Source organism: Mesoplodon densirostris, chromosome X (assembly GCF_025265405.1).
Source record: "Mesoplodon densirostris isolate mMesDen1 chromosome X, mMesDen1 primary haplotype, whole genome shotgun sequence".
Taxonomy (NCBI): Eukaryota; Metazoa; Chordata; class Mammalia; order Artiodactyla; family Ziphiidae; genus Mesoplodon; species Mesoplodon densirostris.
In genome coordinates, this window is record NC_082681.1 from 29344412 (window position 1) to 29365531 (window position 21120).

General features: G+C 38.2%; 1 protein-coding gene across 9 annotated transcripts in view; it reads left to right on the forward strand.

Annotated features, from left to right (window-relative positions):
* Window positions 1-3454: 3454 nt before the first annotated feature.
* THOC2 (THO complex subunit 2) overlaps window positions 3455-21120 on the forward strand; it is a 115036-nt gene continuing 97370 nt past the window's right edge. For all 9 annotated transcript variants that reach the window (XM_060086255.1, XM_060086258.1, XM_060086256.1 and 6 more), the window contains exons 1-2: window positions 3455-3537; window positions 17881-17939. In XM_060086255.1, the coding sequence (XP_059942238.1) occupies window positions 3467-3537; window positions 17881-17939 (130 nt within the window). In that variant the 5' untranslated portion in view covers window positions 3455-3466. The remainder of the gene's footprint in view (window positions 3538-17880; window positions 17940-21120) is intronic.

Here is a 21120-nt window from a genome sequence, read left to right on the forward strand (position 1 = left end):
TTTTCCCTTAAAGTCTAGTTTGCCTGATGTTAATCTAGCTATATAACAGCTTAATTTTTGTTGATCTTAGTATTTGCCTGGTGTATTTTCCCTGTTGTTTTTACTTTCAAACTTTCTGTGTCCCTGTGTTTTAGAGATGTCTCTTAAAAATAGCTAGCTGCCTGGGCTTCCCTGGTGGCACAGGGGTTGAGAGTCCGCCTGCCAATGCAGGGGACGCGGGTTTGTGCCCCGGTCCCGGAAGATCCCATCACGCCACAGAGCGGCCGGGCCCATGAGCTATGGCCGCTGAGCCTGCGCGTCCAGAGCCTGTGCTCCAAAACAGAAGAGGCCACAACAGAGAGAGGCCCACGTACCGCAAAAAAAAAAAAAAAAAAAAAAAAAAAAAAGCTAGCTTTCTTTAAACCCACACTGATAATCTTTACTTTTAACTGGAGCATTTAGTTCATTTACATTTTATGCAATTTTTGATATATCTAAATTTAAATTGGTAGGTTTAAACTTCTTCCTCTATTTTCTCTGTTCCACTTTTCCAAAAAATTTCCCTACCTTTCTTGCCTTTTTGGGATTGATTTTTTTTCTCTTTCTCTTTCAATTTTTTTCCCCCTCAGATAGTTTGGAAGATATACAATATCCTTATATGTTTGTAGTGGTTATCCTAGAAATTTAATATGTATATTTAACATAACTAAGTCTTTAGTTAATAGAAACCCATTACCAATACTCAGCATTCACGGGACAGTCCCACAAAGTGTACGGCTTTCGCATTCATTATTTATTTTATTTATTTTGTCTTGTTTTGCTTTTATGTGCTTCCTTCTTGGTCCCATTATCTGTTGTCACTGAGATAATAAAAAGATTGCTTGACCTTACAATTACCTAGAATCAACCAGTCACTCCATGCATCAGGCTGTCAATATTGAAACTACCCAATCCCTAGCCTTCACCACAGACCTCAGTCCCTGTCTAGTCCTTTGGTACCCGTGAGCCAGTGAAATCATCAGGGAACAGTACCCCCAGCTGCTGAGACAATACCAGATGCTGATAGCAAAGAAAAGGCAAGCCAACAAGGATGTGAAAGATATGATAGCTTTGCAATCTTATGGAGCAAAAAACAATTAGCTGTGAGCAATTCCTAAAGGAGTTATCATACCATGTGAAAATAGTTCTGCAGGCTCTGGGAGAGGGGAAGAGCAAGGCCTCAAAGGGCATCACTGCAGTCAGGTCATACCACATTTGTGGCATACTGAGTAGTATGCAGACTGCACACAGTTCAGTGTTTGGAAGAAGAAATCACTGTGATACAGTGGCAAGGTAAGCCACAATACAGCAGAATATTATAGCTCAGTGGCTCTCAACAGGGGGCTATTTTACACTCCAGGAGACATTTAGCAATGTCTGGAGATACTGTTGTAACAACTGGTGTGGGAGGTGCTACCGACATCTAGTGGGTCCAGGCTAGGGATGTTGCTAAACATCCTACAGTGCACCGGATTCCCCCTGCCTTCTGCAAAGAATTATCTGATCCCAAATGTGGATAGTGCCCACTGCTGTAGATTATACAGTGAAGTATACATAAGCATCAGGATACTTCTTCTTGTATCACAGAGGCCATCCTGTAACAATGATTTCAAACTCTTTAGGGAAGATGATGGTACAATGAAGATTCACTATACCATTCTGTTCACTTTAAAAGTATTTCATAATAAGAAAAATGAAAAGATCAGAGGGAACTCATATCTCTGAACCTCCTTGAAGTGGCAAAAGATTTCTTTTGAGATGTCACTGAAACTGAATGGTGTATATTTTCTAATGGGTGGCTTTAGAATTTCAGAATCAGACAGGACATTAGGAGACTAGATATAGCTCATGAAAACCAATCATAAACAATGTAGCATTTTCCCCAACTGATTCTAAATACAGCCTATCCCCTGAACAGTTTCTCAATGCAAATAAACCTGGTCCATTTAGTAAAACTTGCCAAATTTAGATATTAGTTCTAAAGTTCATACATTAATATATGTGTGGTAGGATTTCTTCATTTTATTTGTCTGTATTTTCTAAGTGTTCAGTCAAACATGTATTTTTAAAACCTCTTTATTTTGAGAAGTTGCACAAATAGAACAGAGAATCTGTCAGTCCTTCACCCAGATTCCTAAAATGTTAATATTTCACATTTGCCTCATCACCCTATCGTTTTTTTCTGAAATATTTTAAAGTTGCAACATGGTTCCCCATTATCTCTAAATACTTCATATTTTCTTAAATAAGGACTTTCACATAACCACAAAACGAGTATTAAACTCAAGAAATTAACATTTATACAATATTATTACTTAATCTACAGATATTCAAATTTGGTCAACTGTCCCAAGAATGCCCTTTTCAGCAAAATAAATTTTTTTTTTTTTTCTGGCTGGGGATCAGTTGTTCTGTTGTTTTCATTAATCTGGAAGAATTCCTCAATCTGTCTTTGTCTTTAGTGACCTTGATGATTTTGAAGAGTGCAAGCCAGTAATTTTGTAGACTGTCCCTTAATATGGGCTTGTCTGATGTTCCCTCGTGATTAAAATCAGGTTATGCGAATTTTGGCATGATGAATACCACAAAAGTGGTTAGTGTTTTCCTTAGCACCTCATCAGGAGGCATATGACGCCCATTTGTTTAATACATAAGGATGCTTATATTCATCAGAGTTAGGAGGGTGTCGGCCATGTTTTCCGACCGTAAAGTTTCTATTTCGTCCTTTGAAATATTAAATATCTCTTCGGGAGATACTTTCATACTATGTAAGAACTCCTTTCTCTTCGTATTTGCGCCCCCTAGTTTTGCCTAAGGTTACAATGACAGCCGCAGACACAGTAGCTGTCAGCCCTGATAGTTGCAAGTGTTTCCCAGGGCCGATTTATCTTTCTCCTAAAATTGTATCATTCGGATTAGCAGAATGCCTGGCACATAGTAACCTGCTGCCTCTTCCCCAATTAATTTCTTTGATCTCAGCGGCGTGTATTGTAAGTGATCTGCTTATATGTTTGTCTTCCCCACGGACTGAGCTCGTTGAGGGTAGGCATCATGGCTTATTATTTCTCTGTCCCCAGTGTCTAGCACATATTAGGTGCTTTAAAAAACACAATTTTGAATTAGTGGTCTGGAGTAGATGCTACGGAAGAAGATAAAGGCTACGAGTTGGCCTGGGGATGGCATTTTTCCTGTTCTAAAGGGAAGCGGGGGCAAGGTTTGCAGAGGCCCCGGCCAGCGTAGTCACTCTGCGACGGGATCCACGGGTCCCAGCCGTGGTTGGCAACAGGGACTCGGGCTTTAGCAGGGTGGAGTGGAAAGTGGGGCGGAAAGTGGGGCGGGAAATCGAAAACCGAGCTCGCGGCTCCCGGCATTCCCCGTGGGCGGTGCTCCCCTTTGACCCCTCGCTCGCGTGCTACACATCCGGGTTTTTGCTACTAGTGAGGGGAAGATGGCGGACGCAGCTGTCGTGGTTCCCGTAGAGTGGATAAAGAACTGGGAGAAATCAGGGAGAGGCGAATTGTGAGTGTCCGGGATGGAGGCGGGCGCACGGCCGGGCTGGGCTCGGGCGTCAGCCTTGCTCTCATATTTGGGGGGAGGTTGTGGGGGGGAGAGGTGTCCCCTCCCCCATCCGGGTGGCGGGTGTGGATGGTTGTCTAGGAGTTTTGAACTCGGGGATGAGAGGTGCTGGTAATCGCCGCCAACCTTCTGCCTTCTCCGACTTCCCAGAAATCCCCGCTGCCCGCCGGAGCTTGTCTTTCTTTAGCCTCTTAGAACTCCCGTTTTGTCCCTGCGGGTCCCTGCGCTTTCGTTCCGTCTCTTTTTGTCCCCCTCTTCGCTGGAGCTCACTTGGCTCCTTTCTCTTCACGGGGCCGCGCCGGGAGGGTTCGGACTTTCAGTCTGTCCCATTTCTTTACTCTGCACCCGTTCGACTCCGCAGTTTGGAGCGCGGCGCCTCCTCTGCCTGATGTCCGAACCGTCCCGGACTCCCTCCCATCCTCTCCGCCCGCCGCCGCGAAGCCCGGGGCGTCGGGAAGAACCCCGCTTGGCACCTCTCGTCCTCCCCGGGAGCTGTCTCTCGGACTGTCCCGGCCTCGCGCGGCGCCGCTGCCCGTGTGCGAAGTGTAGCAAGGATTGCCGCTTTCCCCGAAGACCTACCGGCATTTCTTTGCTCCGTCTTTTCACCTTAGAGCCGTTTCGGGTTGGAATCAACTTTCGTCATTAAATGTTTCCTAAACCCCATTTTGTCCTGGGACTGCAACTAGTTTTGGCAACTCTCCAAGGTTCTCGTGTACCTAGAATAACGCGTTTCCTGTAGACCCAAAACTTGGTGTTTTTTTTTTTTTCTTTCAGTAATACAGAAAACAGTAATTTGCTATAACCGCGGTTTCCTTGCCCCGAATTTCAGCTCTCCCTGTCTCGGGGGGAAAATTCTCTTAAGCGGCGGAACAAACCCCAGATTTTAAAACAAATAACTTCCTGCGAATTTCTTTCTCTGAATCGCTTTATTAGTTAAAGCTCAGCCTGTATGAGATTAACTCCTGTTAGCCGTTTTTGCCGTGGTCGCGCGCCGACCCTGTTAGCCATTTCTGCCGTGGTCGCGCGCCGACCCCCGTAGTCAGTTTACGGTTGCTGGCGCGAGATACGGATCTTTGAAACTTCGTTACTTGGAACGAAACGCGGGGAATGCGTTGGCCGATCTTGCGCGTGTAATAGCGCCAGCCTATATGGCCCTCCCTACCCCCCTGCCGCGCTCGCGCTGCCTTATGAAGTCTTAGTGTGAGCGTTAGACTTGGATTGCCTGGGTAAGCGGCAGTTTTAGCCACTTAACTAGCCGAGTGACCTTGGGTAAGTTCCTTAACCACTTTGACCGTTTCCCCTTGAGTAAATTGGGAATAATAAGTACTCAAAGCATTGCTGTGAAGACTAAATAACGCCTGTAAAGCACTTGCCTTATAGTAAGTACTCAAGTGATAGCTATTAAAAGTAACATTATTATTCCAATCTTTAGATATTTAAACTTCTTTGGACAGCTCTTGCACTTAAAGTCTGTACCACTCAGGTTAGCAATTAATTGGTCTCTGACTCTTTCATGTATGCTCTTGTACTCTAACGAATTGAGAGACCCTTGAAGAATGGGGACTGTCTCACATTTCTTTTGGTTCAACCCTCCCGTCCCCGTCCTTCCCCCACCCCCCATAGCCTTTCTAGCATATGCTTAGAGTGCTTATTTTGTTAACTGACAGAGAAGTCTGTTTGATAAGCATTACATTTTTAACTGTTAGGAACATTTTCCAAATCCTTGTACGTGCTAGTTAACAAATAGCTATTAAGTCTCTTGTGTGCAGGGAAGGCAAGATGGGAAGTTACCAAACCAAACGATCATTTTCATCTATATTAGATTAGGATAACCCCCCAAAACGGATAAATCAGTTCATTGTTTGTTTTGTTTAGTAGATCCAGATCAGTTTAGTCAGTTTTATAACTCTGTTCTGTTACATGAAGAGAGTTGTGTGACAATAATGAAATAGTTTAAATAGTTGTTAGTTGTATGAAATAGTCAAACAAATCACCATCCAGTGCTTAGTCTTCATTTACTGGACCTCTTTTTCCTCTTTGAATACTTTGTTGCATATAGTCTAACTTTGGAATTTTTGTATCTTGCTAAAGATAGAGTTAGCATTTTCATTTTATTAGAATAAAATGGTATTATAAATATATTACAAAAAATCCATTCTTTTGTCTGAAAAACAGCTTCTTAAAATATAAACCAGCAACTGGAAATGTTAAAAAAATAATGTGTCACCATATTAATGAATCCATTTATATATTTGGCTTTTAAGATATGACCAGTATTTAAAATTATATCTTAGGTGGTTTTTTCCTTTTTAATGAGATAAATTAGCAGATGAGCTTTAACTTGACTGAAAGTTACCGTTTTAAAAAAATGCATGATATGTTTCATGAGGTATTAGTTCACTTCTTGTCTGTCTCTTCTTATGCGTGTAAGTCTATTCTGGGAGTTGTAGTCAACTTCAGCAGCATAGTGAACATATGCAATGTATGGGATATTTTATAACTTTGAGAGGGCAAATTCTTAATTGTGCCTCATGAAAAGCAACTGTCTATTAAGATGGAAAGTCTTGGCTTTGAAGAATAAATTTTGTTAAGTAACTAGGGAAAAAAGAAAAACTGTATTTTGCCTATCTGAATGGTCCATCACATACTTAGCTAATCTATTGTTTCCAGGGATACTGATTATGTTTTTCATGGTAAATTATGGTGAATTCCTAAAATGATCTTTTTCCAAGAGATAGCAGAAGGACAGAGGAGGACTACCAAAACATAATTGTCCTTTCCAGTAACACTTAGATCTGCTCTTCAGAGTTTCACATCTTAATGCAGACTCTTTGAAATTCTGTGACATATGCAAGATATGGATTTAATCACTTTAATTTTGGAATTAGAGCTTTAGTTTCTTGATGATTTCATATTGGCATAGGGTTTGCCACGATTAAGCTAATAAACTTGCATGTACTGGTAGATCCAGGGGAGAATTTTGTTTTTAGTAGGCATGATTAACACAGTGAGCTCAGCATTTCTTTGTGTCACAAGCAACCTTAATGGAGGATTTATTATCCAAGCTCTTAATCTGAAGATGTTAGTCTCATGTCAATACTTTGTTTAATTTTGAAATACTTATATTTGTTGACTATCATCTATTTGTCTGTTTGAAGAACTTAATTCTTTCTTTAAAAAAATTATACATCAATTAGACATTTTTGTTGGGTGTTACCTTATTAATTATTGGTAGTTATAATTAAATTTTAAAATTTAATTGCCAAATGTTTTGGTTGCCATTCTTTTTCTTCTTCTGCTACTAGATGACATATTCCAGAACTTATGGAAGTACATTTGGATGTTCATTAAATGTTGTCTGTCCTGAATTTTTTGGAGGGAAGTTGGAGGAGGGAGTTTATAGCAAATAATCATTCTAAGAAACTTTAGTGTTAGTATTTAAGTCTTTTTTTTTTTCTTCAAAAGGTGCTCTAAGTTCAGCTGAAGCTTTATCTGAAACCATTTCTTTATGTCTTACTTTTCATTTGGCATTTGTTTTCTCATTTGACCTGTGTTCATAAGTCTTGGTCTTATTTCCCTGGTAAGAGAAATTCATTCTTCAGAAAATATTGTAGCAGTATCAGGACATTTTTCCAGGCTACTGCTTTCTTGGTTTGTTGGAAAAATTAAATTATTCTTTAATTAAGATAGAGTGAGTGCTATTAATGTACTTGTGTGCAGGAACTTCTGTTGTCTTTTTTAAGATTTCCTGTTCCCTTTCCTCCTCATAGGTGCATATTTTCATTTTCTTAAATGCATCTTTCAAGATAAAACTACATGTCCCAATATTCATTTTTGTGGGTTATGTCTCTCTTCTATCAATGATAATAGAGGTAGCACTTGCTTAACAAAATTTAGCCTTTTCTGTTGTTTTGTTTTTAAGAATTAATTGAAGCACAGATTGACATCAATTTTTTATATGTAGAGCCAACTTTGAGATGTTGAACATAATCAAGTAGTGCAGGCTTGTGTTGTGTTTCTTTTTTTTACTGGAAAATAGGACCAAGTAAGACGGAAAGCCAAATACCCATGTTAAAGAGTATTTGCAAAATAACATTAAGTTCTTGGAAGAACTGAAGACATTTTATTCAGTTTAAGTTTCACAGATATTTGACAGAAAGTATATTCTTTGTTCTCAGGGGCCTGAGATAGCATCTCCACAGTAGCACCAAACTGCTATAAAAGTGGAAAAAATGGTAAACTCAATTATTTGGAGGTTATTAAAGGACTAAAATAATCATTTGAATTTGTACCGAGGCAGAATATTTGATTATTTTTAAAACCACATTAAAATGGGCAACTGTTGGAGGTAGTTTTGTTTTCCTCCCTTTAAAATTTAGGATAGAGAACTAAAACTGTGTAAGAGCTGTAGTAAGACACGCAACATTTAGAAACAATTGTTTCTTTAAGGATACTTAAAGATACTTAGTATACTTAATGATACTTCTGTTAGTGAACTACTTAGGGGAAGAGCCAGACAAATCTACTGACTGGGGGAAAATTCTTAGTGATTGTTTTTAGTTTCCTCCAACAACTAAGGCAGAAGTGTTTTATACTAGGGAAATAAAAGTATCTGTTATACAAGTAAGTTGCCTTATCATAATAACCCATCAGTGATTCCTTACACAATTTGAGCAAATCTTTGAGATGCTTATTAATAGTTCATGATGACATTATCATCTGCATCCTTTAATGAATATGTTTGTGGCCTTGTGACTGACAAGATGAAATTACATTTCAATGATTTTTAAAAATTATGTAACAATGACTGTACCATTAGATTAAGTGGGATTTGGAACACTGACATTCCCCCCTCCCCACTGGAAGGATTATAACAAAAGACATTTGCATTAAGCTTATTAAAACAAATAGAAAATGAAGCTATTGAAAATGTGAATAAGCAAACACATTCACTGTAAGAAGGAATATTTGACCTTGCTTTTTAGTATCCTGGGTACAAAGGGAAAGATGAGTTACTTGATTTCCCTTGCATTCTTCTGTCAAAGATGCAGTATTTCCTGCTACTACATTCTAAAGGGAAACGAACCTCTGGGGACAGTGGTTCCCCCACAAGGGGGAATTGTTTCAGTACTTTATAGCAAATATTGAAGCAGCCTTGATGCACCTTCTTATATATTTACTCTTAACAAAAAAGGAGCTAGGTGTCAGACATTTTTAGGTTATATTCTCTGATGATAGTCTTGAAGCAGATATTTTTGTATTGCCTAATGTAATGAAGATTGATTTTTTTATTTGAGGTAAGTTTGTGGTAGGTTTAACTTATTTTGAGAAACTAAAAGCTTACCCACTGTCTTAACACATTGGAAGGCCTATCTGGTTCTCAGAAGTAGTTGAAAGTACTTGGGGTCAAACTTAAATCAGCTTATTTAACTATTTCTAAGGTGCTCTCTGAAAAATTTTTTTTTGTTCTTTTAATAGGAATTGGTTAAAAACTAATAACTAAATGAGATTTTCAAACTATGCAGATTTAATTTAGTAATTGTTCTCCAGTGGCAAGGTATTTTTATTCTTTGGTTTTGAAAATAATTTTGTGAGACCTACAAATGAACTGTTGACTGGGAAAAGTTTATTGAACCGTACCCTGCTCATTCTGATGATGAAGTACTGAAATAATCAAAAGACACAGAGAGGTGAACTGCAAGGGCATGCATAATCTGCAAAGTAGATAATCTCTCTGTGGATGATTGTAGTGTGGTATCATATTTCACCTTAGATGTGATATATAAGCATATTCTGTAAGTCTTAAAGTTACTTGTTTTATTGACTATGGAAAGAGCATTGCTAGACATAAAAGAGTGAGAAACATACGCATTCATTGGTTCTCTTTTTCGTTAGAGCTTTGTACAGCTTGTAATAAGAATATTTCTTTTTCTGAAATGTGAAATTTAAAAAATACAGAAAAGTGCATAAAATCTAAATGTAGAGCTTAAAGAGTCACTGTAAGATGCACACCCATGTAACTCATATCCAGCTCTAGTCAACATAGTCCCCCTTCCTGATTGCACCCTCTTTATCTCCCCTGTGGTAACTGACATTTATGGCTTTCTCTAGTTTTTATTTACAGTTTTGCTACCCAAATAAGTTTAAGTTTGTTCTTCTTGAATTTCATATAAATGGAATCATAGAGGGTGTATTCTATTGTATCTGGCTGCTTTTGCTCAACATTATGTCTTTAGGATTCATTCATATTTTTGCAAGTATTTGCAGTTCTTTGATTTTCATAGTTAAAAGATACTCCATTGTATAACTATACCACAATTTATCTCTTAGACTACTGATGAACAATTTTGTTGTTTTGAGCTTTTGGCTGTTACCAGCAGTGCCAATAGAACCATTCTTATACAGGTATCTTAGTGTACACAGCATGTATTCTTGTGGGATATATACTGAACTGTAGAATACATACATTGTATGTGTGGCTAGGTTCTAGATTGTGATTAACTTTAGCTCTGCTAGATACTGCCAAACTATTTCAAAATATACTCCCACCAGCAGTGTATGAGAGTTCACCTTCACATCCTGGCTAACATTTAATATTGTCAGACTGTAAATTTTTGGTCAATATAATATGTATCTAATGTTATTTTCTTGGGGCTCATATTTTCATAGGCATTTTTCCCAATTTTAAAAATTGAAGTGTAGTTTATTTACAATATTATATTAGTTTCGGGTGTACAGCATAGTGATTCAGTATTTTTGCAGATTATACTCCATTTATAGGTTATTATGAGGTAATGGCTATAATTCCCTGTGCTATACAGTATATCATTGTTGCTTATCTATTTTATACGTATTAGTTTGTATCTGTTAATCCCATACCCCTAAATTGTCTCCCCCTCCCCTCGCCCCCCGTCCCTCTCCCCTTTGGTAACCACAGGTTTGTTTTCTATATCTGTGAGTCTGTTTGTTTTGCATATGCGTTCATTTGTAGCATAGGTGTCTTTTTCTAGTTTACTAGTTTCTCTCCATTTTCAGGTTAATGAACTTATCCTATGATTTTCTGGAAACATTATTTTGCTCTCCCTTTTTAAGTCTTATCTAACTGGAGTTGATTTTTATGTGTGCTGTGAAGTAGGGGTTGCAATATATTGTTGTGGTGGTTGATGTATATGAAGAAAGTTCAGTCTCACACATAAATAGTTGGCAAAAGGAGGAGAATTTTAGTAGCCTTTTCAGATAATTGTAGATATTCTTTGATATCATGTCAAAATTTGTCAGGTGGTAGTTTCTTAATGGTTTGTTGCAATGCCAAATCCAGAACCATATCAGTGTACTTTTTGTACTTTGTTAAATTGAAATCCAATTGTCTCTCTTTTACTTGGAATCTTTTACCCATGCATTATTTTGCAACATCATGCATTGGTCAGTTGGAAAATATTGGTTCACTGAATGATGCAGCATTTCCAAATATTGACACAAGCATTGTATAATATTAAAAAAACCCCACATTCTTTAGTATCATCACTGAACTTATCAGGAAAGTTTTTATGAATTGGGAACTAGCCACGTCTGTGGTGCCAGATAGAAGTTTTCCAAAATTCTAATTTTTGTTTGAAACCTTACATTTTATCATTGGCAACAAATACTCTCAGTTGTTTTCCTTGAAGTGACTGGCTCTCTTGGTTCATTTTTGAGAAAATGCTTGCCAAAGACCCAAATCCGAATAACCATAGTTTGTCATTTCTTTCAAGTAAAAATGGTGTTCTGTGAAAAAGCAGCTAGTTCAGCTCAGAATTCAAACAGTCGTATAAGTGATTTTCCTGGAGACAACCATGGTATTTTGGTGTGTGACAGAAATGTTTTATGTATACTTTCCAATTTGTCACATAGAATATTAAAAATACGTATTTATTAAAAAGGCATGTTCTCAGGGCTAGGATTTATTAAAATTAATTTTCACTACTTCATTAAGGACATTTTCTTTATTGTAGATACAAACACATAACATCAGATAAATCTTAGCACATTTTAAAGTGTACAATACAGTATTGTTAACGATAAGCACAGTGTAGTACAACAGATCTTTAGATCTTTTTCATCTTGCTTGACTGAAGTTTTATACCCATTGGACAGCAAGTTCCCATTTCTCTTTCCCCCTAGCCCCTGGCAACCACCGAAATTCTACTTTTTGCTTCTATGAGCTTGATTACTTTAGATACCTCATATAAGTGGAATCATGCCGTATTTATCCTTCTGTGACTGACTTACTTAGCATACTATCTTCAGGGCTCATCCATGTTGTAGTATATGACAGGATTTCTTTGTGCCTGAGTAATGTTCCATTGTATGTATACACCATGTTTTCTTTATGTATTCATCTGTTGATGGACATTTAGGTTGTTTCTATCTCTTGGCTATTGTGAATAATGCTGCAGTGAACATGGGAGTGCAAATACCTCTTTGATATCCTCTTTTCAACTCTTATGAGTAAATACCTGGAAGTGGGATTGCTAGATTGTATGGTAGTTCTATTTTTAATTTTTTGAGGAACTTCCATACTGTTTACCATTTTACATTCCCACCAACAGTGCACAGGGTTTCCAGTTTCTTCATATCCTCCCTAACACTTATTCTCTGTTGGTTTTTAAAGGACTAATTTTTTTAAACAGGTGTTTTATGGTTCACAGAAAAATTGAGAGGAAGGTACAGAAATTTCCCTTACCCCCTGCCCCTGCACATGCACAGCCTCCGCATTATCAACATCCCCCACCAGTGTTACATTTGTTACAACTGATGAACCTATGTTGATACATCATAATTGCCCCAAATTCACCCCCGCACATGCACAGCCTCCGCATTATCAACATCCCCCACCAGTGTTACATTTGTTACAACTGAGGAACCTATGTTGATACATCATAATTGCCCCAAATTCACCCCCGCACATGCACAGCCTCCGCATTATCAACATCCCCCAGCAGTGTTACATTTGTTACAACTGATGAACCTATGTTGATACATCATAATTGCCCCAAATTCACCCCCGCACATGCACAGCCTCCCCATTTTCAACATCTCCCACCAGAGTGTTACATTTGTTACAACTGATGAACCTACATTGATACATCATAATTGCCCCAAATTCAAAGTTTACCTCTGTGTTCACTCTTGGTGTTGTACATTCTGTGCGTTTGGACAAAGGTATAATGATGTGTATCCATCATTATAGTATCAGAGTATTTTCACTGCCCTAAAAATCCTCTGTGCTCTGCCTATTCATCCTTCCTCCTAACCCCTGGCAACCATTGAACTTTTTACTGTCTCTATAGTTTTGCCTTTTCCAGAATGACATTTAGTTGGAAACATATACTATGTAGTTTTTTCAGATTGGCTTCTTTGACTTATTAGTGTTCATTTAAGGTTTCTCCATGTCTTTTCATGTCTTTTTTTTTTTTTTTTTTTTTTTTAAGATGTTGGGGGTAGGAGTTTTTTTATTAATTAATTAATTTATTTTTGCTGTGTTGGGTCTTCGTTTCTGTGCGAAGGCTTTCTCTAGTTGGGGCAAGCGGGGGCCACTCTTCATCGCGGTGCGCGGGCCTCTCACTATCGCGGCCTCTCCTATTGCGGAGCACAGGCTCCAGACGCGCAGGCTCAGTAGTTGTGGCTCACGGGCCTAGTCGCTCCGCGGCATGTGGGATCCTCCCAGAGCAGGGCTCGAACCTGTGTCCCCTGCATTAGCAGGCAGACTGTCAACCACTGCGCCACCAGGGAAGCCCTGTCTTTTCATGTCTTGATAGCTCATTTCTGTTTAGTGCTGAATAATATTCCATGGGGTCAGTGTACCAATTTATGTATCCATTCACCTACTGAAGTATATCCTGGTTGCTTCCAAGTTTTGGCAGTCATGAATAAAGCTTCTATAAATCCATGTGCAGGTTTTTGTGTGGACATAAGTTTTCACCTCCTTTGGGTAAATATCAAGGAGAGTGGGATTGCTGGATCATAAGGTAAGAATATGTTTAATTTTGTAAGAAACCACCAAACTGTGTTCCAGTGTGGCTGTACCATTTTTCATTCCCACCAGTGATGATTGAGAGTTACGTTGCACCACATCCTCACCAGCATCTGTCGTTGCCAGTGTTCCAGATTTTGGCCATTCTGATGGGTGTGTAGTGGTATCTCATTGTTTAAATTTCCATGTCCCTGATGATATATGATGTGGAATATCTTTTCATATGCTTATTTGCCATCTGTATATCTTCTTTGATGAGATGTCAGTTAAGGTCTTTGCTCATTTTTAACTTGGGTTGTTTGTTTTCTTATTGTTGAGTTTTAAAAGTTATTCATATACTTTGGACAGTAGTCCTTTATCAGATGTCATTTCTGTTTTTTTTTTTGTTTGTTTGGGGTTTTTTAATAATGACCACCCTTACAAGTGTGAGGTGATGCCTTATTGTGGTTTTGATTTGCATTTCTCTGATGATAAGTGATGTTGAGCATCTTTTCATACACCTATTGGCCATTGGTATGTCTTCTTTGGAAAAATGTCTATTCAAATTCTTTGCTCATTTTTAAATCAGATTTTTTTTCTTGCTATTGAGATGCAGACGTTTCTTAAATATTTTGGATATTAGCCCCTTATCAAATACATGGCTGGTTTGCAAACATTTTTATTTTCCATTTCGTAGGTTGCCTTTTCATTCATTTTTTTTTTTTTTTTTTGGCTGCACCGTGTGGCACTCAGGGTCCTAGTTCCTTGACCAGGGTTGGAACCTGTGCCCCCTGCAGTGGAAGCATGGAGTCTTAACCACTGGCCCACCAGGGTAGTCCCCTGCCTTTTTATTCTGTTCATTGTTTCTTTTCTGTGCACACAATTTTTAGTTTGATGTCCCACTTGTCTGTTTTTGCTTTCGTTGTGCTTTTGGTGTCATATCCAAGAAATCATTGCCAAGACCAATGTCATGAGGCTTTCCCCCTGTGTTTTTTTCTAGGAGTTTTACAGTTTCAGGTCTTATTTTTATGTATTTGATCTATTTTGAGTTGATTTTTGTGTATGATGTAAGAAGTGTCCAATTTCATTCTTTTGTATATGACTATCCATAATGCTCTTGAATATCTATAGTGCTCTCTAATGACTTTTTCAGTTTAGTTGTTACATTCTTTAGCTCCAAAATTTGGTTCTTTTAAAATTTTCTGTCCTTTTGTTAAAATTCCCATTTTGTTCATGCATCATTTTCCTGAGCTCATTGAGCGTTTTTATGATGGTTATTTTAAATTCTTTGTCAGATAATTCATTTGACTCCAATTCTTTAGGATCAGTTTCTGGAGACTAATTTTGTTTCTTGTATTGGGCCATTTTACCTGTTTCTTTATGTTCTTTGTAATTTTGTGTTGATATCCTTGCATTTGAAAAAACACTCTTATCCCAGTCTTTATGGACTGCTTTAGTACAGGGAAAGGCCTTTACCAATCAGCTTGGCTATAGATTCTGGGGGCCTCTCAAATTTTTTCTCTGGACTCACGTGTAGATTCCAGATAAGAGGGATTTTCCAGTTTCTTTTTTCCCGGAAACTGGCACTCTCTTGCATTCTCTAGTGTCCATCTGTTGTACCATGGGTCCTGTGAAGCAGCAGCACACCACCTAGCTCTTTTTGTTCTTAGTGGCTCCCAGGCAGCCAGAGTATGCTGGGTGCCATCAGTGCCCTAAGTCAGGCTAGACAGAAACCAGTCTCTCAGGCAGTACCCCCTCCCCAAAGGCTGGGCTATTGGACACTCTTCTTTCTCCCTTGAGGGAGAGATTGCCAAGCTGTTGCCCCCCACCCCAATCAGAATGTTAGATGTATATATAGTCCAGTCTTCTCTTTCCCTTCTCAGGGAGAATTTGGGAATTGGGAATTTCCTCCCAGTTGTGTGGTGTTGTGCCAGGAGAAGGGACTATGGTGAAAGAGTGTCTTGTGTTTTCCTACAAGCTTTGATGCAGCTGGTTTAGTCCTCGCCTGGGGTGCAGGAGCCTCTTAACTGTTTTCTGAATTTCTCATAAAGGGAATTGGATATGTGTATTGTTGAGTTGTGTTTCTATGGGAGGAAGGAAGGCCTGGGGCTTCCTATTTTGCCATCTTGCTGAGGTCACTTCTATCAAGGACATTCTTAAGTGAAACTGGCTTTTGTTTGTGAATGGTCATGAAAGATATAATGAAACAGTTTGGTGACATCTTACATGAGACTGGCTATATTCTTTCCTTTGATTTCTTGATCATGAAGAATTCAATGAGACAGTTTGGTGCTACTGCCTTGATAAATGTTAAGGTGCTAACCGTCTTACCTTCCTTTGCTTTTGAATTATTAGGGCAAATGTCATTACAGCAAAAGAAGGGAAATGAAGTCTTAGTATTATTATGAATATAGTTTTGACTTTGCAGAACTCTAGAAAGTGTCTTGGGGATCAGGGGTTTGTGAACCACACTATCAGAACTGCTACTTTATCAAATATAAGTTTTTTTCTATTCCTGATTTTCTAAAAGTCTTTTTAAAAAATAGTGAATGGATGCTGAATTTTGTCAAACGTCTTTTATGCATAAAAGGACTTTTAGAAAATTAGGAATAGAACCTATTCCTGAATTATTATGTTATTTTAAAAGTCAATTTAATGTGGTGAGTTAATTTGAACCAGCTTTGTGTACTTGGGATAAACCCACGTTAGCCTTGATGTATTTCACTGTTTTTCCATTTATATATCTATCTCTCTATATTTAATACTACACATGTTTAAATACCATAAGTCACTATTATTATTATTCAGTTAATATTAAATTAGAATTACCTATATACTTAGCACTTTTTCCCCTCATTTCTTGCTGCAACTCTAAGGTTCTATCTGGGATCATCTTTATCCCGCCTGAAGAATGTCCTCAAGCATTTCTTTTAGTATGTGAACTCAATTTTTATTAGTCTGAAGTTCAGTCCTTATTTTGTCTTTTCTTGGAACTGTGTTTTTTGGGTATAGAATTTTAGGTTGACAGGTACTTTGTTTTAGCACCTTGAATGTATCTTCCAGCTATCAAGTGTTCTTGTTGAGAAGTCATGAAGATACTAATTGCCTTTTTTTCCTCAGGTGCTTAAATGATTTTGTCTTTGGTTTTCTGTAGTTTTACTATTGATATGCCCAGATACAGATTTCACTTCAGTTCTGGAAAACTGAATTCTTGGCTATTATTTCTTCAAATACTGCTTTTGCCCCGTTCTCTCTTCTTTCTGGAATTCCAATTAAACATATCTCTTTTCACTGTATACTGTATATCTGTCCTTTGCTGTATTTAAATTAGTGAAGAAATATTCACCATACAACAGGTATTTTTTTTTAATTTTTAATTTTATGAAAAAAATTTCAACTTTTTGTTTTTAAACTTTGTTATTGGAAAAAAGTCTCAGATGAGAAAGTAGATATAATAGCTCCCCAATGAAATCATCAACCAACTTAAATATTTATCAACTGCTGGCCAGTCTTGTTTCATCTATAACCCTACCCATTTTCCCATACTTTTGAAGTAAGTATTTCATCTGTAGATATTTCAGCATCTATCGTTTAAAAAGTTATAAAATATTCCAGTTGACTCATAAATGTTAATTCTTAAAATATTTGTTTGAAACAGGATCCAAGTAAGGAGCTATACATTGTGATCGATATATCTCTTAAGCCTTTTTTATCCTGAGGATCCCGCACCATCTTTTATTTTCCCTTGTAATATATTTGTTGAAGAGACTGGGCCATTGTCCTGTAGAGTTTCCCACAGTTTGAATTTAAGTTATTGCCCCCCCCCCCTTTAAAGACAACTTCATAGGTGGTGGTATGTTCTTGTATATCAGGATCAGGAGGCACATGATATCTGATTGTCTCTTGTGATGTGAACGGCCATTAATAGATGCCTAGATCCTTTAATTTATTAGGGACCTTAAAATGGTGATGTTCTAATTCTACCATTCCTTTGTTTGTTAGCTGAAATACTAACAGAGGCATTTCTTATCAACTATTCATTCATATACAGAAGGCAGAATAAGTGCTTGATTTTCATTCTTTTATTCACCAGTTTTCAAAATAATGACTTGATTCACTAGCATTCTCCAGTTCTGACCAATTAGGGTTTATAGGTTTGTTTTATTTAAATTATAAACTAATGGATTTAAAAATACCTGCTACATTTCCGGATATTTTTAGTTGATATAATTTGCTCTATAAGGACTAACTATGTTAGGATTAGAAATTAATACAGATTATTTGTTTTATTCTAGTTTGCATTTATGCCGGATCTTCAGTGAAAATAAAAGCCATGATAGTTCAACTTATAGAGGTAAGACTTTTAAAAGTATCATAGGACTTCCCTGGTGGTGCAGTGGTTAAGAATCCTCCTGCCAATGCAGGGGGCATGGGCCTGATCCCTGGTCCGGGAAGATCCTACATGCCATGGAGCAACTAAGCCCGTGCGCCACAACTACTGAGCCTGCGCTCTAGAGCCCGCGAGCCACAACTACTGAAGCCCACGCACCCTACCACCCGTGCACCACGACTGCTGAGCCCATGTGCCACGACTACTGAAGCCTGCAGTCTAGGGCCCGTCTGCTGCAACTCCTGAACCTGCGTGCTGTAGCTACTGAAGCCTACATGCCTAGAGCCCCTGCTCTGCAGCAAGAGAAGCCACCACAATGAGAAGCCCGTGCACCCCCATGAAGAGTAGCCCCCTCTCGCCACAGCTAGAGAAAGCCTGCACACTGCAACAAAGAGACCCAACGCAGCCCAATAAATAAATAAATAAAAGTATCATAGCTATTATCTTTGGCTTGGTCAAAATTAATAAATATCCTGTTTTCCATTAAATTTTATGAATAAAAGCAAAAGGTCTAAGATATTCACATTATATAAAGCTTTTATATGAAAATATTAGAATTGAGATTAAAACTATAGTTACAGTAAGACTATATATCTCTTTATATGGTTGTCTTTTGACCTGCATAATAGTCATATAATATTGCTTGGCTTTTATAATTGTAACATGGTATATTTACCTACATTTCAGCAGTTGCTAGCTGTAGTAAAACTTATATAGGCTAGGTATCAATCATAAACAGAAGAGAAGAGCTAGCACGGAAAAAAAAATATTCTGATCTTTTTTGCACTAGGAAACTTCCAGAAACTGAGGTTCAGTGTTTTTACTAAAGCTGGTTATGTTTAGGTGGTATCTGGGGATCTTGTTAAAGGTAGTGTCATGGAAAACATTAAAAGGAACGGAGTTGTTTACTACTGCATATCACAAATACGGTATATTAAGTAAAATGTTATTAAACGGGGTGTAAATTTTTAGTTATGTTAATTTTAAAGGATTTGCTGTTTAACTTTCATTAATTTAAAATTAGGTATATGGGGCTTCCCTGGTGGCGCAGTGGTTGAGAGTCCACCTGCCGATGCAGGGGACACGGGTTCGTGCCCCGGTCCTGGAAGATCCCACATGCCGCGGAGCGGCTGGGCCTGTGAGCCATGGCCGCTGAGCCTGTGTGTCCGGAGCCTGTGCTCCGCGACGGGAGAGGCCACAACAGTGAGAGGCCCACGTAACACACACAAAAAAAAATAATAAAAAAAAATAAAATTAGGTATATGGATTTAGAAAAGGAGGGGCAAAAACAAAAGCAGTAACGTCCAATAAGTTTAAAGCATTTTCATGTGTAGCTTTCACTGGGGATAGAACCCATAACATTTTTTTTTCAAATCTGGAAAAATAATTTATAGTCAATATTCTATTTTAAATAAAAAATTATTAGATAATTTCCTGTAGATAAGTTTACTTTTATCAAAAATTAAATACTACCTTAATATGAGAATATATACTTTTTGAAGAACATTTGGGTTTCTGAATAGAAAGCATTTTTTTTTTTTTTTTTTTTTTTTTTTTTTTTTTTTTTTTTCGGTATGCGGGCCTCTCACTGCTGTGGCCTCCCCCGCTGCGGAGCACAGGCTCCGGACGCGCAGGCTCCGGACGCGCAGGCTCAGCGGCCATGGCCCACGGGCCCAGCCGCTCCGCGGCATATGGGATCCTCCCAGACCGGGGCACGAACCCGTATCCCCTGCATCGGCAGGCGGACTCTCAACCACTTGCGCCACCAGGGAGGCCCTAGAAAGCATTTTTAAACAAATGAGTAAGCCATTTTTCTTTCTGTCATTTGGGTAAGACTTGTTAACATTCCTAGCCCAATCCCCAAAGTTATTTTCCAATCATCCTGCTTTTAAAATTGCATGATCATTCATGAAGATTTCTAAGGTTGATATAATGCCTTCTGTTTTGAATAAGTCAGATGACTGTCAGAAATGTAAGAGAGTAAAAAAAGATTCCTTTTTAAAAGCATTTGGATAGTTATTTTTTTCACCTTATGTTTAAAACAAGTTTCTAACTTCTCAGTTAACTTGGATCTTGTTTGCGATTGAAACCTTAAGTAGATAAAATAAGAAAAAGAATTCTCAGAAAAACTATAAATAGCGTAACAGGGTGATTAGTCTTTCAGTTTTAAATGGGACTGTGTGGATGTTTAATAACTATCAGATTATTGTTAATTTGCATGGTTGTTCTGATTCATGTATGAAACCCCAAATAGTAGGAGTGTGGCCTCATTGGCTCAACTGCAGGTGTTCTCTCTTGCTTGCCCTTGCCTACTTCCTCAACGCATAACACTCTTTGGCTGATATCTGCCAACAATCAAGCTTTGGTCTGAGGGCCCGAGTGGGTAGTCCATGCAGGGAATTGAATGTCGTTTCTTCAGAATTTCCTTCGTCTGTCTCAGGAGGATTGAGTTTGGGTGGTGTTCCTTGTGCCCTTTTTTCCCTTTCTGCCTCTCCCTCAAATTGATTTCATTTCAGGCAGGCAGTTTCCCTTGCACAAGCTGCTTCTCCTTGTTCTTTTTTAAGCCTCTTCCCCACCCCCCCATAAAATAACATTGTAAGGTTGGCTGATAAACATGAGTAGCCTTAGTGATATTCGACATAACCAAGAACTAGTGTCTAAAATGTTCAAATTCCACAAAGAGTGTCTAGAAGTCCCTTTTACTTGTGGCTGTTCTTAAAGCTGCTTTTTCTGAAACGTTAGCATTTATTCTTTTCTGTGTAATTATAAGGGTTGTAAGTTTTCCTCCCCATTGTAAATGTAAAGTTTTTCAGCTTTAGTGTAGATTTTGCAGGGCTTTTTCAGCTTTAGGGTAGATTTTGCAGGGCTTTTTTGCAGGGCTTTCAGCTTTAGTGTAGATTTTGCAGGGCTAGCCACTTAAATGGGCATTTAAATAACATGTGAATTGGGGACTATCTTTGCTACTTTGTGCATTACATTGTGATTGTTTTTATGTTACTTAGTGTCAGCAAGATGACCTTGGGCCATTTGTTGTCTACTTTAATCTCCTTTGATTAAGATTAGAATTCCCTCAGCCCCTGTGAGCCCATATTCTTATGGGAATTTAGTTTATGATGCTCAGCTGTTCTGTGCTTCTAAGAGTGAT